Source organism: Sturnus vulgaris, chromosome 1 (assembly GCF_052056855.1).
Source record: "Sturnus vulgaris isolate bStuVul1 chromosome 1, bStuVul1.hap1, whole genome shotgun sequence".
Taxonomy (NCBI): domain Eukaryota; kingdom Metazoa; phylum Chordata; class Aves; order Passeriformes; family Sturnidae; genus Sturnus; species Sturnus vulgaris.
In genome coordinates, this window is record NC_142243.1 from 88,085,351 (window position 1) to 88,104,538 (window position 19,188).

Consider the following 19,188-nt stretch of genomic DNA (forward strand, 5'->3'; position numbering starts at 1 on the left):
GGGACAACTTTAACACTTTTATTTGGTAATGACTTACACAGGGCACTCAAGTGAGTGAGTTGAAAGTGCCATGGGAAGAACAGATAACTAACTAAGACATGCTCCTTTTTTGTTTGCTGGTCTTAAACCATTCAGGAAACCTCCACGGAGAGGCATATATACTTTTATATGTAAAATATATACTTTTTTATATTTTATATATCAAGTATATATATACTTTTGTATATCAAAAGTAGTTGAGCATAGCCTCATCTATCTACATGATCTCTTATGTTTAATAAAACCTATAGGCTCTCAGTAGACACCAGACTCGAGAGCACTGGTTTTAACAGTTTGGAAGAAAAAGCAAATATGGATTTAGCTTCTGCCAATTGGTACTAATGGCACACTTCTACAAATCAACTGCAGAAACATCAAACCTTGACTAAAAGAAGGGTGATAACACGTGGAAATATGTTCTTCACCTACTTAGTACATTTTTCTATGCAAAAATCCAGTCTAACGCTACTAAGTTGGTAACCAAAGCGGATCTCCCGTTGTAAAACACAGTTCTTTTGAAGCCAGCTCACGACACCACCTGGGAAAGGAGGCGAGAGCCTTGTCCCTCCCTACCTGACTGCCATGATGCGCACTGGCTGGGAGCGCTGCACCTTCTGCCTGGGGGACATGGGCTGCAGGGTGCCGGAGCCCGGGGAGGGCAGCTGGCTGCGGCTCAGCTGGCCATTCTGGAGCAGCGGAGCGCTCTCCGACTGCGCGCTGCACGTCGAGTATAAGCTTTCAAACGAGGAATTCATGTCGTTCACCAAAGCTTCCAGGTCCACGTCGTCATCTGAAAGGCAAAATAAAGGCAGTGTAACCCAGCTGGAAGTCCCAGGCAAAGGGAATGTGGCAAGAGCAAAGACAAAGTCTCAGTAAAATTATCACATAATTATTTTACTATTTTTACAGTGCAAATTATTATTGCAGAAATAATGTATTTCTTTTCGGGCAGAAAACCACAACTAAGAGCCAGCAATGGACATCTGTTTTGTCTTCTGTGGTGAAAAGCTACCAAGACAGATAAATATTACAGGATTTACTATATATGTGTGTGTGTATTGTGTATATTGGTGGGATTTTTAATAATGACAATACTAATGTGAAGCATCACTTCACCTAGTGATAAACTGCCATACGTTTCCAAAGCATATCACTTACAAATACCTCAGTTTGGCTTGGCAATGTATTAAGTTTAGATTGTCTAACACAGTAATAAATACTTTGCAAGACCGAGTAATTTAGAAGAAAAAAAAAACCAAGACAGTGCTGCAGTGCTGAAAGACATCATTATACAAGTGATCATTATATCTTGTTAAAAATCCTACCATATTTTTGTGATATGGTATTTTGAAGGGCAGTGTAACAACTTTCATATAAAAAGATCTCTGTATACTTGCTCTTGCAGTGTGATAGATGGACTTCCACCTTAAAAGGTACAAAGTAAATCAGCTAAGGATGTGGTGTGGCTGTCTGAAGGAACACCAGTCCCTAAAAAGGGCACCAACCTTTCTATATACACCACCTTACCTCACTGTAAATAAGTAACTTGTGCTCAATCATTCCTCCTTAACGATCATAATTACTCTGCAAGACAAGAGAACTCTGCAAGCCCTTTGCACTAACCACTCTCTGAACTCCTCTTGCAGAGCACTGCAATTACTCCCTAGCCACAAGTTACATCACTCCCTATCAGGAGTTCAGCGGGCTGATGAACACACACATCGATATCTGCTTCTGGTTACAGCACAGCCACTGCCTGAACAGCTACTCCTGACCAAACAGAGCTTTGTGAAGCCAAAAATGTGCCCTTATTTTCCAGCTGTATCAACTGGCCTGGCAAAACATATTGCTGCCTGCAAACTTTCTGTCTCACAAAACTCTTCATGACAGGTATGAGAAGTAGAGACAAGAGATGGAGCTGGCAAACACACAGTGCTATGCAGCTTAAACACCCTGTATTTTCCAATATCCATTCTTTTGCCATGTTTTCTAGGTAAATGAACCATCAAAAGCAGCTTGCAACCAGCTGCACCATTTTCTTTTAGATACCATAAATTACTTTGCACAAATATCACATTTATTGAGGATATAACTAAAAGAGCATCACTCAATTTCTGTCCACCAACAACATGCCTTGATAACCATAAGGAGATCTGAACATGGCATTTACATGGCAATTGTTTTGGGATGCTGATGACCTCCATTCTCAGTGTTGGGTGAACAAAAGACCTGCCCAGAATTAAACTGGTTTCTGGTCATGCCCCTTCACCTGAGCTCTATTTAGTGACCTGAAATACCACATTTCTCACTGAAAGTCAGTAGGCTCTTTACTATATAGTAACAGCCACTTAGCCTTCACTTAGAATGTACTCAAGAGGATTTCAAGGTTTGAAGACATGTCAAAAAAAAAAAGGAAAAAAAACCACATCACCCAACAAACAGGTTTCTTCCTTTCAATTCTTTATGGTAACTTTTGTATTTAACAGCTACGACACTACTACTAAGACTCGCCTTCACATACTTCTCTGTATGTCAGCTAGTTGATGCATTTTCAACAATCTAAGCTTTGCTTTGTTTGGACTACAATAATGTCTACAAAATGTCTACAGTAATTTTCCTGCTATTTTTAGTGATCTTGAGACAGAGCTGCAATTTAAATTTCATTCTATCCTCCAGATTTTTATCCTATTTGGAGAGGATATATTGAAAACACTTCTTGAGCAATCACAAGGGAACCACAGAAGTAGGACTATAAAGAGGGAGAGGCCAAATTACAAGGCTTTTAAATTTTATCATTCATCTAAAGTACCAAGCTGTAGGGTGTCAGGTGGCTGTCAAGTAAAAGCTTAGGGGCTGGATGTGGGAGACATAAAAGACAGACCCTGACCACAGAGTCAGGGAGTAAATTACAGCAACTAACAGCAATTGTTTAGCATGGTGAAAAGCAGAAAGGGAAGAAAGTCGAGGTATATATTCACTGGAGGTCCTGAATATGGCTTGGTCCCTGAAGGTGCTAATTTATTAACAATTTAGACAATGCTATTAGCGTGCAAGATCATTAAGTTTTCAGGTGATTGTAACATGGAAGCAATGATTAAGAGTCGTCTCAAGCTATCCCTGAAAAAAGCAAATAGTTGCAAAAGGTGTCCTAAGTAGCTTAATATGCATAAAATGAGGCACTTCATGCAAAACAAGGCACTAAGCAAAACAAGTACATAGTCTAAAGCATTGAATTACCATTAGTAGGCTTTTAAGTATATCAATTACACACCTAAATTCAATTTCTAACAGGACAGGCAATGACAAGGTGCATATAGAGTTCTCCTAATAATATGCTGCGCTGAAGTCCAGAATCTGGTTTCACTCCTCTGTCAGCTCCTTTTCTCTGTGGGTGCAGCACTGTTAATAAAATAGCTCTCAGTCTTGCCATAAAACTTTTGCAGGAGCAAAAGATCCTTAAGATCCTTAAGCTTTTTGAAGACAAAGCCTGCAATCTTGAATTTCATACAGTTTCATCTCTATACAATGGCATTTACTACTAAATACCATTATGTTTTGGAGAGATTTCAGCATGATGCAATAGGAAACCTCAGTGCTGTAGCCTACACCTCGGAAGTGCCAGCAGATGTCTCAGCCTGCCAAGTAATCCAGTATGTTACTGTGATGGCTCTCCACAGAGCTTAACTAAACAAAAATCCTAGAAGCCCTCCACAGGATCTCTAACTGTTTCAACCATATGCAGGTATGCTGTTCAGACGGGTATTTAGTATACAGTGCGATTCCTCAAAGTACCTTTCTTTACCAACCACTGAGATCCTGCCTACATCAAAACAATCTTATGCAGGGAAAAAAACAAAACAAAACAAAAAAAAAAAAAACGTGGACAAAACTGACTTTGAGAAGGCTTGCTAGTAAACAGCAAAATCTGAAAATCATTGGATTTTAAGCTAGCACAGCACCATGCTGATCCTCTAAGTATGCACACACATACTGACCTGAAAGAATCTAGCAGGCAGAGTTGCAGGTAGCTGAGGAGCTTCCAGCTCCCCAAATATCCAAATATTTTGCATACATGCACTTCCAGGGATACAAAATGATATTTTCCTTAATCTGTATTGAGTTCTGCCATAAGATCAAGAAGTACATAAATGGATATTCAAGGTCTATTCTTCCATTTCAACTGAACAGCACAAAGGCTACTTACCACTTCCATGCACAAAAATGCAAACAGCCCTTAGCTGCTTTTGACTGTCATTTTTAAAGGAGAACACTTGCAAAACCTAGCTGGTGGTGGACAGGGTACTGGCAGTTTTGTAGACTCTTCTCTGGAAATGTTCTTTCCCAAATTAGAACCAAAGTGCACACACTGGCAGCTGTCTGAACTTCCTTTTGTTTCTTTGCCCACAACTTGTTAAACTTTGGCTTTGTTCAGAAACCAGCTCCACTGGATATTGCAAGTAATACTTTTGGTAAAGTAAATCATGATTTCAATTACAAGAAAAGGTTTAAAAGTTCAATTCAAGGAAAGAGGAAAACTTTGTTAGAAAAACTCTACTAAGCTAGTGAGGTACGCTGTCATGCTTCATTTAAATAAAAGCACCTTGAATACATTTTTAATGTTTTCGAGCATAACATAGGAGGGATGATAACCCCTAAATTAGGCCTGAGCAAACTTTAATCTGTACTTAACCATGTCCCACTTGCCTTTCTGCTTCTAGCCCTTCTCTATCCCCTAGATCCTCATTTATTTACTTATTTTGGTAGTTGTTGGCCTTGACATGTTAAGCTCAGCTAACAAGACTAAGCAGGATCCCACTTATTCTGAAGCGACATAAAGCTGAAATGATCCTGCTCATTCTTCAGCTGTGCCAGCTTCCTGAAGAAAGCAGGTATTTTCACGGCTGTCAAGGGGCTCACTGCATCACAGAAATTCTATTTACTGAAAAAGAGATGAACATGGAGACAATCTCAGCTTTGGACTACAGACCAGGATGCATTTCATGTCTCTAAATAACAGTTCAGTAAATATCCTTCCCTCTCTCATATGGTCCACAGTTCATAGGGAACACTTTGAAAAACATCACAGCACCTAAATTAGTTGTGATTTAAGAAGCTTGTAAAAAACATTTTATTTTAAAAAATAAATAATTTCCTTCTTGTTTGCTCATTTTTTAATTTAATCATCCAGCATTATCCCTCATTTCAGTTCCCAGTATTATCGGTTCCCAGAGATAACTGATGCAAGAACTACTAGGAATTCAGTAGATTTATAAAAAGACTATAGCACTTTCCTGTCTCCATGGAATTAAGTCTGATACTATATGAAACCTAACAGCACATATATAAACAAGTGTTTGATACAGTAAGGCAGCTGTTGACTGATCACCTATTCCTATATGACAACCTAACATCAACAATCAATTCCCCAAAATGAGTTTCAGAGCAGCACATTCAAGAGCCATCTTGACAAAACAAAAAAGCTAAGATATACTGAATACAAGATTTCACTGAAATTAGCTGGTATCCAAGTTGTGAGCAGCCCTTCCAGCACATATAAATTAACCCTCAAAGAGACCCATGGAAGCAGTGAAAGAAAAAGAACACAGTTGCATACAGCCTACCATTGATGATGCAGTGAAACACTATATAAATCACAGGTGATACCGGGAAAATACATTTATAGTAAAATGAACAGAAGAACTGCACCAGAATTTGAAAAGCAACTGTAAAATACTTATGGTGTCTCCTTCAAGATCCTGTTTCAAATCCTCTAAAACCACACAAGTTATTCTGATTCATACCGGTGATGCAGTGATGTTTTACAAGGGTTTTGGCATTGTGGAAATCTCCTGTTTTACAACAAAAAATGCAGGTAAGGATTACCACAGTGAGATGTATATACGAACTCCTTTTATAAGACAACCAACCCCTCATATTAAGGGGATCCCTTGCACAAGAGCACTAAAGCATGTCCCTCCAGTACTGTGTCCAAACGTCATTTTGAAAAGGCTTTTCAGAAATCTCCATCACTGAATTTTTTTGAAAGTGTACTATTACTGACAACACACAGTTGTAATGATGCAAAAAGAAGTCCATTCTAAGTAAAATTCATACTCTTCTATTACTTTCTCCCTCTGAGCATGTAACTACACGTGCTATGTTTCCACAAATGTCTCATATCCCTCATACTCTGATTTCAGCTTCCACCAATACCACAGGCACGGGTTGATCTGCAATTTTCATGCAACTGGTATCCACAGCCCCCTACGGATGCATGTATTTAGTACTTGGCAGCTTCTACGCCTCTGAGAGATGCATGCAACAGAAGGTGGATGATAATAAGCAGATCTCTTATCATTTTTTAAAAACCCCACAGTGTCCACCACAGTGATGTTACAGCTGAATGACACCCTCTGTTCCCAATATCATCTTAAATTCTATGCAATCTCTCCCCTCCTGATCTCTTGAAAGCTCCATATGGATGGGAAGTTAAGAACAAGAAATAAAAAGACAATATAAAAAAATTTGCAAACCCTATGCTTTCACACTGTTCTCCAGATCAGAGAAGGCTGTCAGACGGAATTATAAAAATATCAAGACTGCCTCAGCAGAACATTAGAAGCTTAGAGGGGTTTTTTGTTCATTTCAAGTGAAGGCAGAAGACACAAACACAACTTTGTGTCCTAGAGGCATCACCATCTCCAGAGTGGCCACAGTCTGAATTAAAAATTACAAGCCCAAACCCCAAAATTTTATGTGCCCTCTATGTCTCCTTATGGGCCTCTGCACTCCTTTCCTTTATTGCATTCTAATGTTCTTCATCTTAAGCGAAATCCTCTATTTTGTACTGTAACTACAGTTGCTGGCCTACAAAATGTCACATCAGTGCAGCTTGCAAAATGCTAAATGGACCATGCCGTGGAGAGAAGGGCAAGAAACAGAGATGCTGGTTGGTAAAAGAGCATGAAATTGAGACAGACAGCTGTGCTCTTTGAGCACACTGAAACACCACACAGAGAAACCAACAGTAGACTTGTAGCTGCCCCAGTATTCTCCAGGTAATTTTTAAACGCCACACACATCTATTCCAATTTCTGCCAGTTTTAGCTGTGATGGCTAACACCAAGTATACATACACTAATTACAAGTGCTGGAGAGAACTCTCTTTATTATTTCACACCTCTTTTCTAAAGGTTCATGGTTGGACTCCAGATATGTTCTCAAAACACACCTGATAGATTTCTTGAAATAGAAGACAAGCTAAACTGAACAAAACTAATGTTGCTAGGTAACAACTATAGGAATAAGCTACATATGAAAGGTGCTTATAAAAAACCAAAGCTTCAATGAGCAACAGGAACAACTGGCTATAGGTGCCCTGCAGCAGGGAATGAAGTTGTACACTTGGATTAGCGGATAAAATGAGTCGTAGGAATTCTGATAGAAAAACATGGAAGGTTAAAAAATGAAAAATTCAGTTTTCTTCCAGGTCACACCTAACGCTTGATATCCTAGAGTGAAGATGATGAAAGCTAGGCACTTGGGGGAAGAGAGGGTGGACAAGGAGCGTTTATTTCTTAATTACTGGGACAAACTAAGGCAAACCATGTCTCTGATGGAGATTTTAATGGTTTTGCCCTTTGATGGTGCTGCAATTATTCACAGACAACATTCAGAAGCACATCCCACTGTACATGCTCCCATTTCTCACCCAAGGATTGCAGAGTCAGGTTGGTCCTTTTGTGGAGTGGATGGATACTGGTTGCCTTGACAGACAACTGCTGTAGGTGGGTATCTTCACCACGACCACTGCTGAACTCTTGCTTAACTCTACTGCACACACAAGTGTTGAAGTACTAATGGCATCAGTATGAGAGAGGGGCTTGAAATCCAAGGAAACCATCTAAACCTAGAACCATCTAGAATTCTGACTACACATGTTCGAACTATAAGAGAGAAGATTAAAATATGTAAGTCATGGCCAGTCCTTTTTCCAGACTCATGCAGACCATTTAGAAAACAGAATTCCTGATACCCATTTTCTCAAAGGAAATTTGCAGTTTGGGGGGGGGGGGGGGTGGAAAGAAAGAGAGAGAGAGAAGAAAGCAAAGCATACCTTCCTTCCTAAAAAAGCATCAGGTCAAAGTTTGAACCCAGAGTCAAAGAGGACACCAGCTGATTGTGTTTCTGCACATTGGGACTGCCCATCTCCTGTTGGGTGAGCACACATTTGCCCAGCTATCACCGATGACAGCAATCAGCCAGTCACCTTTCAAAACCCTCTTCACAGGCCAGTGCCTGCACAGTCACTGCTGTAGAGTAACTACTGAGTAAACACATCACTTAAAGCAGAATACCAGATTAAGCAGACCTCCGAGAAACCATAATTCTTGAGCAGATTACAAAATCCAGCGAAAAGATTAATCTTCTAGTAACTGGTAACATCTGAAGTTTTTTTCCATGAACATGAGGTTCAGTGGTTTTCCTGTACCATTTTCTCATGTCACCTGCTTTTAATTCATTGATTTAAGAAGAAAAGAGTGATAAAGAGTTTTTTTAAAGAAAGTATTTCTTTGTTTGGGTTTATCAAGACAAGGAAAGCCCAAACCAGCCTCAGTTAACCAGACAGAAGCAGCACCATAGAAGGCAGATTGGAATATTCCTTCAGAGGCCAAACCTGGGGTCAAGAGTAGACAAATCCTCAAAAAACCCTCAAGGATAGAGCAGTTACACTGGTGAAGGACATTACACATTACAGGGTACGCAGGCCAGATGGATTTTCCTGGCCCAAAAGGAGACAGGAACAGAAGGAAAGCTAAAGCTTAAGTCACAACTTTGTGAGGGGCAGCCATGAACCTATAGCCTTATTGTGGCCCACCCTTAACTCACAGCAAAAAAAGAAAAGAAAGAGTGAACATGAGACACAGAGAGATCAACTGACCCCAGGGATTCTCCATTCAAGTCTTACCTTCCTGGTGAGCCTCACTCTCTTGATGCATTACCTCAACAGCAGAGCTGAGAAAGCAAGCCCTGTCAGTATATCCCAAAATGACGATCATAGAAAGACTGTCACTTATCCTTCAAGAGGAGATGGGTGCTGGAACACCTGGGCAGCAGAAGGGCTCCTAGCCTATGCAGCCCATACAAAGCAAACAGAAAATCCACTGGAACTTTTCAGACAACAGGCAAACCCATGTTTAACCTATTGAGCCATTAAGGAACTTACAAGTCAGAGCTCAAGAAGCACAGCACTGGGTGGCAATGAAGAGGTGAATTGAAATACTGTCAGCTGACCACAGGGTAAATGCTTGACTGCATATTATATGTGACAGTCATATTTATGAGAGAATGGCTTTAAGAAGGTATCCTGTATGAGTAAGAGCTGAAATTAGACAAAAAAGGTCAGGTTTAGTTGCATTTTTAGAGATTACCTAGTCCTACATCAGAAACAGAATAAAAAGCTTTAAAATACCTCATAATTAAATCTTTTTTCTTATGTTTACTTGAAAAAATATTATTATTTTTCCTAATTTATTGTACCACTTCCCAAACACAGATTTCTACTCCTAGTGCTTCTCTAAAGTTTTACTTGGATATTTTATTCTTATTGCCCATGTCTGAGAAAAAAAAGAAAAAAGTGAGAGTACTCATCAAATACAGACAAACAATACTACTACACAAGCCACAGCTCAAAAGGAAGTTAAAAATTCACACAGATGAGAACGGCTGCATGTGTCTTGCAAATCTAAAGCTATTAAAGGCAAAGTTAAAAACAGTCAAAGCATCTATTGCTTTGCTTTCAGGAACCTGTGTTCTCCCTCCCTGATTAAACACCATAATACCCAGCGGAGTAATCCCAGTTGAACAATCCTTACAAATCAATATAAGCGCCACTGCACGGATTAGTCCCTCCCATCCCGCCAAGAAAGCCCAAGCTTTATCCCTGCTCCGGGAAGCATCATGCACAACCTGCTAACGTGCTGCTGGAGCTCCAGCCAAAGCCTGCAATGCCCGGCCTGCTCCAGCCCCAGTGGCTGCTCCAAGACAGCATCGCCCCACTGCTTGGGGAAGCCCCTGCCTGGCAGCCAGCAAACCCCAGGCTTCTTGCATTTCATTTCAAATCCACTCCACAACAACTTCAACTAAGCTTTCAAGTAAAAAGTGGTCGGATTAACCCACAAAGTCCATTAGCATTTCTCCTCAGGAAGTGATGGGTCTGCAGGGCTAGTGCTGAAGCATTATTAATATTATTATTATTGTTATTTTTATTACTATTAAATTAGGCGTGGCCCTCATCACCTGATACCCGAGCTAACCTTTACTCCTAGTATGGTTAAACCATGAGTTTTACATTTTGCTTCAAACACGTTTGTTGCTGGCTTAGAAAGCATGTTTGAGGATGTAATATAAGTTCCAAAAGTTGCACACAGCAATTAATGAATCAGCTATTCTTCCAAGTTAATTAAATATTGCGTTTTCAGCATACAATAGTTACCCAGCTATGGCCGATGGACTTCTAAAGCAGATGACTGGAATATTTCATATTTAAGGTACTTCTTGTCCAACTTTACAGAGCCAAAGTCATATGAAAAAGTAAAATGCTTTAATGCTGGGGTAATTTTGGTTTCTTTTTATCAGTTGTTTTAATAGTTTAGTATTAACTGCAACTGTCATTTCGGTAAGATATCTACAAGAGACTAAACTAGGGGAGAGTTATTTGGAATTGCAACACTGCATTAAAAAGGGCTCCTTTAAGAGCCTGCTGGGGATTACAATAAATTTACTTGTAGAACATTAGAAATTGCCTCTGACTTGACTTTTAAACCCAGTACCCGACAAATAATGATGAGCAAGTGTAACTACCTTAGCTTCAGAGACGAAGGCAGCTGCCATCCAGATGTCCTCTTATTGCATAGGCAGCACCTCAATATAAGCTTTCCCTACATTTCTTTGCCCTACTAAAGGAGCAATGTTTTGGGGCACGCATTTAGTTTCACCTGCACACAGATACACTGTCCCCGAATCACCTGTCTATCCTAGGTTCCCCTTTCAGGCAAGCCGAGCAGCTGCTCCTGAAAAATCACACAGCCCTTTGGGGTGCAGAATAAGGAGATCTTCTCCCTTGGCCTTGTCAGCAAAGGGTGGATAATTTGCGAGGAATTACTGCTGTAACGAAGCGTGAACCTCCACTGCATGAGAAGGGAATGCCAGAGTCCTGCCGCACGGATCCCCAGATGGCAAAGCATATTGCTGCAGTCTCATCCCAAATGGCGGTGTGGAGCCACCCTGAAGGTGTCTGTACCCCACTCTGCTCTGGAGGAACACAGCCATTTATAAAAGCTCTCAGATGCCTCCCTCTGCTGTGACTACAATGATTCCAAGAACTCCCGTTAGCCAACCTGTTTTGGTTTTTTTAACATAACATTAACAACCAAAAAAAACCCCAACCGCTATCAAGGACTACATCGCCAACAACCACCCCGAGACCAGCAACAATACAAAAGAACAAGTAATCTACACTCATCATTCAAAATTTCATTGAATCATCAGCCTAACTTAATTTAGGTCTAAGAAAACCATGTGCTAATGTTTCTTCTGAACTCACCAAATCAAGTTTACTTTCTTTTCAGCTAGGCAGAGCCTGGTCCTCCGTGATTTATATCCCACAATTAAGCTTCACTGGTGAAAATCAGTCAGGATCAGACTCATCCAGAGGCAAAATCTTCAGGTGTGCTAAGCAGAAGACTCATCGCAGCTCAGTGTGAGTCAAAACAAACTTGTCCATTATGCCCATTTTCCTTCTGAGATCCATGTGCCTGATTTCACAAGCTGTGTGCATTCCCAGCTCAGGTACGCAGGGCATACTCTGCGATTTTGGGAAATCAGCCTGCTGCTCTCCTACATCTAGTCTGTGTGCATGGAGCCCAACCCCCTGCCTAGACTCACCTGCTTGCAAGCCCACGGAATAAGGCTGGAAGCAGAACGCAAGGTATTTTCCCTTAAGGGTATCCTGTTAACAGACCATTGCTTCTTATGAGGCTGTCTCCACTTCTTCTAGCCCACATGACAAGGATGTCACCGGCATGCTCAAACGAGCTTGCAGGACGTCAGTGTCCTGTGCTGTGCTGCTTCAACTCACCCCACCACTCCTCCTAGGAGAGACGCCCCAAAAGCCTGTGGACACAGGGTCAGTGTTCCCTAGAGGTGAGACAACCTGCTCACCTCGCTCTGTTCCACATCTGAAATACAGCCCAGAAGAGCACAGAAGACTGGTTTGCTCCGCCAAAAGCACACCCACGTATTTACAGACCTAGAAAGGCTTAGGCCTAGAAAGAGGCAATGCGTCAAGAGGACAGAGCTCAAGGTAGGCCAGAAGTGTTGCTGTAAAGCCTGGAGGCTCTGAAGGACTTCTCTCAGTGACTTTTTACCAAAGTCAGCACCTCCAGGTTAGCCACAACAGGAATAATACCCAGGGGTGTCCCAGCAGCAAGCCTTCCCAGCTCCGGCTCTCCAACCGAGTGACTCATCAGTGATGCCTCCCTAGCCTTAGAGGTGACCTGCATTTGGACTTTAGTATATTCCACATTCTCCCCTGATATGTCCTTTTTCTGCTTAGGCTCTAAAACCCATTGTCATCTTTCTGAAGAATGCTTAAGGTTATTCTGGAGCCTAGAAGCTACCTAACTGTAGTCACTGGGCTCCTCACCCAATTGTCTTCGAGTTGCACACCTTGCAACTTAAAAACCTATCATCTGCAGTACTTCAGATTTCAGAGGGACTTGGAACACTCTACTATGCCTGAGCTCTCCAAGATTTTTCAACCACTTAAGGACAAACCACAAAAACATACACAAAAACAGTAATTCCCTTTTGCCCTTGAAGAGCAGCAAGATCACAAATTAATTGCGAGGATAAACAAAAAAACTAGTGAGCCCCCACGAAGCCTTGTTGTAAATATAAACTTATTACCATCCCAGCTTATAAAAATTTAGAAGTGCATGCACATATAAATTCCCAAGCAAGGTATGCTAATTAGGAGGGCTAACAAGGCACAGCCAGTTCAAGAGGCTCCTGTGCAGTTACAGATCCACTCAGACAGTGGTGCTGCAACACACCCGAACATCTCACTGCTCCTAACCTCATCTTGCACATGGCACAAATTGCCTGCAATCTTGATTTGGACAGAAAGACTTAAATATTGCTACTGCAATCCTAACGCCATTAATGAAATTACATACTAATTGCTTTGGTCAGTAGCACCTTATATACTTTAATTACTTAAGCAGCTGCTTGCTGTTAAGAACTCCAAATTTAGCTACATCTCATGCTATATTTTGAAAGGGTGTTTTTGTTTAGCTGGTTTGCCCCATTTAACTCTGGCTTTTTCTTAGCTGAAAATGCAAATAGCTTGACAGAATCTTGTCCTTTTTAATAGGCACAAAGAGACTTAGAAAACGTAACAATTTCAGATTGATCTTCCCCTTGAAGCTTCTTGGCTTTAAGAGAAGTGCTGCAACCTTTTTCAACCTCAATGCAAGAATGTCAGCTCCTTTGATGCATTTCTCAAGTATCCTCACATGACACAGCTTGCTGAAGTGCTGTCATGAACCACTTGCGGCATAATGTTTACATAAAGGCAGAAATAAACACCGTGCTGCTTATCACAATCAGGTAAGCTGAAAGACAGTGATGACTGAAGCTTATTGTTACAATGGTACACCGTGGTAAAAGATGTTAGTGCAGAACTGACATCAAATTACAACAGAGTTGTTTTTCTACAGGTTTTGCTTATTTTATTAAGCTATGAAATTTGAGGGGTTTTCTCCTCTCCTCTTATTACATGAGCTTAAATCTCAAGCTTGCTCTATCTGCTTTATAGACAAAGTAAGAAATCAGAGTTACAGAAATGTACTATTCCAGTTCATTTTGGGACAGCCTTAACATCACAAGATTTTTTTCAAAGCTACAGGCACCATAAATAATGCAAGACTACAATGTTATCTTTTGTTATTTTACTCCCCTTTAAAAAATTCAAAAGCATTTTCTTTGGTATGCCAACATATTTTCACTGATGTTCCTCAATCTTTTCTTAGATGGACCTGAAGACCATCTGACTGGAAAAACAAACAAACAAGCATAGACTTTGTTACTTTATTTGACAAATTTACAACTTAAAGCACAAGCCAAGGAACCTGCAGCATAACATCAGAATGTATAGTTACCTAAAAGTATTTTTAATCCTTAGTGATGAAAAATAAATTAAGGTTCTTTCTCTTTTCTGATGTGTTTATGCACCTAAACACACTTAATTCTAACCATAAAGTGAATAAAACACCAACACATGGTCTCAGAACAGGAAAGACCTGCACTAAGAGCTTCTGCACCACCTAAAGCCCTAGAAACCACTTCAAAGTTCCCTCCATCTCCAACAGTCCTCCAAAGCAGACACTCCATATGGGCTTCCTTTCATTGCAGTAAACTAATTTTGAGTTATCTTCCTGAAGAGCAATACATTCTTTTATACTTGACTCAAAGGGATTTCAGATTCTTACTGTCTTCCTCTTTCACCACAGTAGGGTACCATTTCATTGAGAGCTACTTATGTTCTTTTCTACCCTATTAACCTCTCTAGTGTCCACTCTGTCAACATCTCCCAATTCTGCCCTCATTAGTGAGTCTGCCTGTTGCCCCCTCAAAACTGAGGATGCAATAGAAGACTCTGTCTTCCCACATGCTCTCAATAAAATGCATTTTGTATAGGTCTGCACATTTGTCTCAAATACAAGAAAAGGTTACAAACAACCAGTTCAATAGAAATGACTCCACATTTCTACTATTTTTCCTGTTAAAATATCTGTATTTCTAGCCCAGTATAAGTGTCTGAGAAAGCTTTTATTGCTGCATTTAATTTCACTTGTCAAACCAGAATAAACTTCCTTCAGAGAAAGTGGTTTTCTGCTGTTACAAGTACATTAGGAAGAGTGCCAGCGCAGCTGTACCACCAAACCCCTGGGAGACACCAGACCCTGGGGAATGCAAATGGTCTGAGAACATCTCTTTTCAGGGGCAAGTCATCAGCACGAAGATCACCAAGTTTTCTTGCTCAAACACCCTTGCTGTAAGAAAGGAGGCATTCACTCCAGCCTTCAGCAAATTTCTCTGATCATCTCAGTTTGCCTTGGAGCCAACAATCTGACAGATTCATCTCTAAACTTGCACTTCAGAAAGAGATCTCTCTGTTTTATATTTCACCAGCATAACACAGCAGGAGACATGTATCCTGGCCCAAAAATCTCTGCACTATTGCCATAGGGAGGAAGGGTTGAGAAGGTTTTTTGTTTTGCTTTATTTAGTCATTTTCTTAAACAGAAAGTTTATAGAGATAGACAATGGTAGAAAGATATTACTACAAACATAAATACTGTATTAGTAGACATCTTGGCTCCTGCAATAATGAAAACAAATTAGATCTCTTTCAATCATTTCATTTCAGCTACATACTAAAACCATCTTAAAGAAAACGCCACAGCTTTTCATTTATGCCCCAAGTGTTTTTAACTTATCTCTTTATCCCACATTTAATGTTTTTTTTTGTTTGTTTGTTTTTTTTTGGTAAATGTTCCTATGTCATCTGGCAAGTCTGGTCATTGTTCCCAAATTTAATATCAACTCCCACATGCACAAAGCTTCAAGTACCCTTCAGCTTAATTCACTGACCTCCTCCCTACTGTGAGTCAAGACTTACGCACCATCAATCAAACCACATTTACGGCACTTAGAAGCTGCATCATCTCTCATCACTTCCATGTCATAGGCTGCATACAAACAAATCAATTTACAGGAAGGCTACCCGTCATATCAAAGTAATACCCTGTGGTTTACCCAATGATTAGGACACAGTCTCACATATGTTCTCATTTCAGTCTTGACTTCATCTCTGCAGAAGTGGCTCTCGACTTAATACCATGAACAAAGCTGAAGTGAGATTTCATCTTCAAAAAGACCACGCACACTACCAAGCAGATCTCAACCACATATTTGACAGAAACTCTGCAATAGCAATATCCTTATTTTGCTGATGGGGCGAATGTAGGCAGATATATACAGCTATTTGTTTATTTCCATGTAGAAGCTGATGCATTGAACGAGTGCTTCTATCTGTTTACCCTGCTCCACACAGGCACAGTGGCCAACCCCAGCAAGTATTTCTCAGCTTGTACACAGAGGGGGTTGTGGGCTGTGGGGTGGAGAGTCCATGGCTGCTTCTGCATGCTCATGTGAAGAAGCATACACTTGTCATCATCCTGCCATGCTTTCTGCAGTCCAGTTATTCTGAGCAGCTTATGGATGCCTGAGTCATAGATGGTTAGCTACCACCACATGGGTAGGTCTGCTGCCAGGTCTGCTGCTGCCATCATTACCTGCTACAGTTTGCAATCCCTCATTCCCTTCTGTGCCTAAGAGTCCATGCGACCCCACAGCACAAGCTGTGGATGTTTGTTACTCCATTCAGCTTCCAAAAGGAGTGAAAAATAACCATCCCCACAACAAGGACCCTGCTACCTATAAACCTGCCAGCCAGCCCAAGGTCAATCACATTCTTCCAGCAAGGACTGGCTGTAAATACAGGCAGGATACTCTGCAGAGATGCAGGGCTTACAGAAAGAACCAGAAAGTTACTGTAATCCAAGCCTGTACCATTTTACACTCTTCTTGGTATCTGAAGTCTGACTTCATCCATGAATCTTAAATCATTTTTAAAACACAGAAAATCATATTGATACTTAAATAAACATAACACTGCCACTTAGAAAGCCTACTTTCAAATTCACCCAAAACCACGGAAATTTATTAGCGAAGTATTTTTAGTGACATCCTTTATTTTTTTGATACACCACAGTGTATGTTCTTTTTGACATAACTAAGTTAAGGTATACTTGCTGATATAGACCATGAGTGCATTCCAGTGTAATTTGTTTGTCTCAACTAGAAGAGATACGTTCCCATGCTGGAAAAATCTTAAAATCTGCAGTCCTCTACTTCCCAGTCATCTGGAAGAACCAGTCTTTATTTTATATACAGATTAGAGAAGACATTTCTAAGGAAGATCATGCTTAACATACAACTTGAACTGGGCATTTTCCTCTCAGCTGTACAATGTGTTATGTCTTTACGTGACAATCTCATTTTTCTAGTACTTAAGCTCCTGAAAATTGTTTTAATGTGCAGAAAAGGATACTAAAACCTTACACTAATTCTATACTTGTTCAGACTGCTTAACCTAAATTTGTTATAATACTGTCAACCAACTTTTAAAATCCACTGAATTTTTAAACATAAGGACTACCTTTGTTTAGCATTTATAATTACTCTAATTAAGACCAACTAATAAGTGAAAAGGAGGAGCACGAAGTAGTTGAATCAAGGAATCCTAAAGCACCAGGAAAACTGCAAAGTATCAGAAATATGCCCCATTGCATTATTTCAAACAAGTCTTACCTCACCCTCGTTCTATTTCTCACTCCTAGAAATGTTGCAGAGCTAGACATTGCTTGGTTGTTTTATTTAATAATTTTATTTTTTTTAAAGAGAAGCAATGTGAATTTTTGTATTAATTTCTAAGATGATAAAAGCTCTGCTTTAAAGACGAAGCTCATAAAAAAGTAAATTAACTTATATTTTTCTTCACCTGAGGCAACAGAAAGAAGAGACAGAAATCAAAGGTTAGGACACTTAAGACAAACAATGAAAGGAAACTAAGAGCTGTACTGCCTGTTCTCCACCCTCTCACTACTTTGACAGAGACCAAAAATATAACTTTGAAGGTCAGGGGAAAACAAAAATCCAAAACTCAGATACATGTCTCTCAGAATTCTTTGCAGACAAGAGGGCTGGATTGTGTCAGCTATTAAAAATTACCTGCATCACAGAGATCAAAGGTGCATGGCTGGTCAGAGACAGAACAAAAATCAGTTCAGTGTGCTTTGAACAGGGATAGGAATAAATCAGGACTTTACCTGGTTAAATGGATTTCATTTTGAAAAAAAAAAAAAAAAAAAACCAAAAAAAAAAAAACCAGAAAATCTGATTTTGAAATCGTTAAATATTCAGGTTAAGTAAGGCTGTCAGAAAGCAAAGATGAAGTCTAACCAATATCAATTCAGGGAGCAGTTTCTGACATTACATCTGCCCCTACTTCACCACACCACTGCTACCACACTCTTGGAAATCAGTTTCATAGAAAATGGGGTCCATTTTCCCCCATCACCTCCAGAAAGCACAGAGACACAGTTAACACTGTTCTCTTGAGAAAACTGTCTGCTTTTACCAAAGTAGACAGATTTATAAAATAAAAGAGCCTCCCCTCAACAGTCACAGTGATTTCAAACATTCCATGTGCTGCAGATAAATGGCAATCAGTTTCTGACAGATGATACCCTTAAAAGTCTGAATAAGCAGAATATATTTATTTCAGACTTGAACAGTCATGAAACCAGACTAAAGCCCTAGAGCTTTCCATGTAATCAGATACTGTAAGTCAGTTCTCTCTCCATTAAAGCTGACCTTGCATAGTGACACTGAACTTTTATCTCAAAAATTAGAGATACTTCTTAAAATATTATTTTCAAAATATATAATAGTATAGCTGCAGTGAGTATGGATTATTTCCATCTCTAAATATATCCTTCCCCTTTATATAACAAATTGCCTTTGAAACTTACAATTTGATTTTGGTTAAGGTGTCAGAATTCAAAGTTAATATTCTGATGTTGCATAGACACTGTTTTTACTGAACAACTGTCATTGTTACAGCATGATTAAAAGCCAGGCTACATAATAAATCAACTTTCTTAGCTGGAAAGCTCATTAGTACTGAGACAATTTTAAGTGCCCACAGCCATGTTTTGAGATTTGGCTATAACACCTTCACTGAAAGGTTCAAAAGCTTCTTACATAAACGTAAATACATATAAAACATTCCTCCTAACAGGGAATATGCAAAATCCAAGAACGTGAAGGAAGGTGTAGTAGCATAAGCAAGAATTCAACTCAGTCACATTAAAAAAGTCATCCAGAAGCTATCAAAAGAGCCTGTGTTGATACTATTAATTTCCATCCTTCTACTCTAACATGTTCACAGTAGAAATT

At 39.9% G+C, this 19,188-nt stretch overlaps 1 protein-coding gene across 1 annotated transcript in view; it reads right to left on the reverse strand.

Moving 5' to 3' along the window:
- GRB10 (growth factor receptor bound protein 10) overlaps positions 1-19,188 on the reverse strand; it is a 142,301-nt gene that overhangs the window by 55,715 nt on the left and 67,398 nt on the right. The window contains exon 4 of the mRNA XM_014872283.2: positions 613-829. Within this exon, the coding sequence (XP_014727769.1) occupies positions 613-829 (217 nt within the window). The remainder of the gene's footprint in view (positions 1-612; positions 830-19,188) is intronic.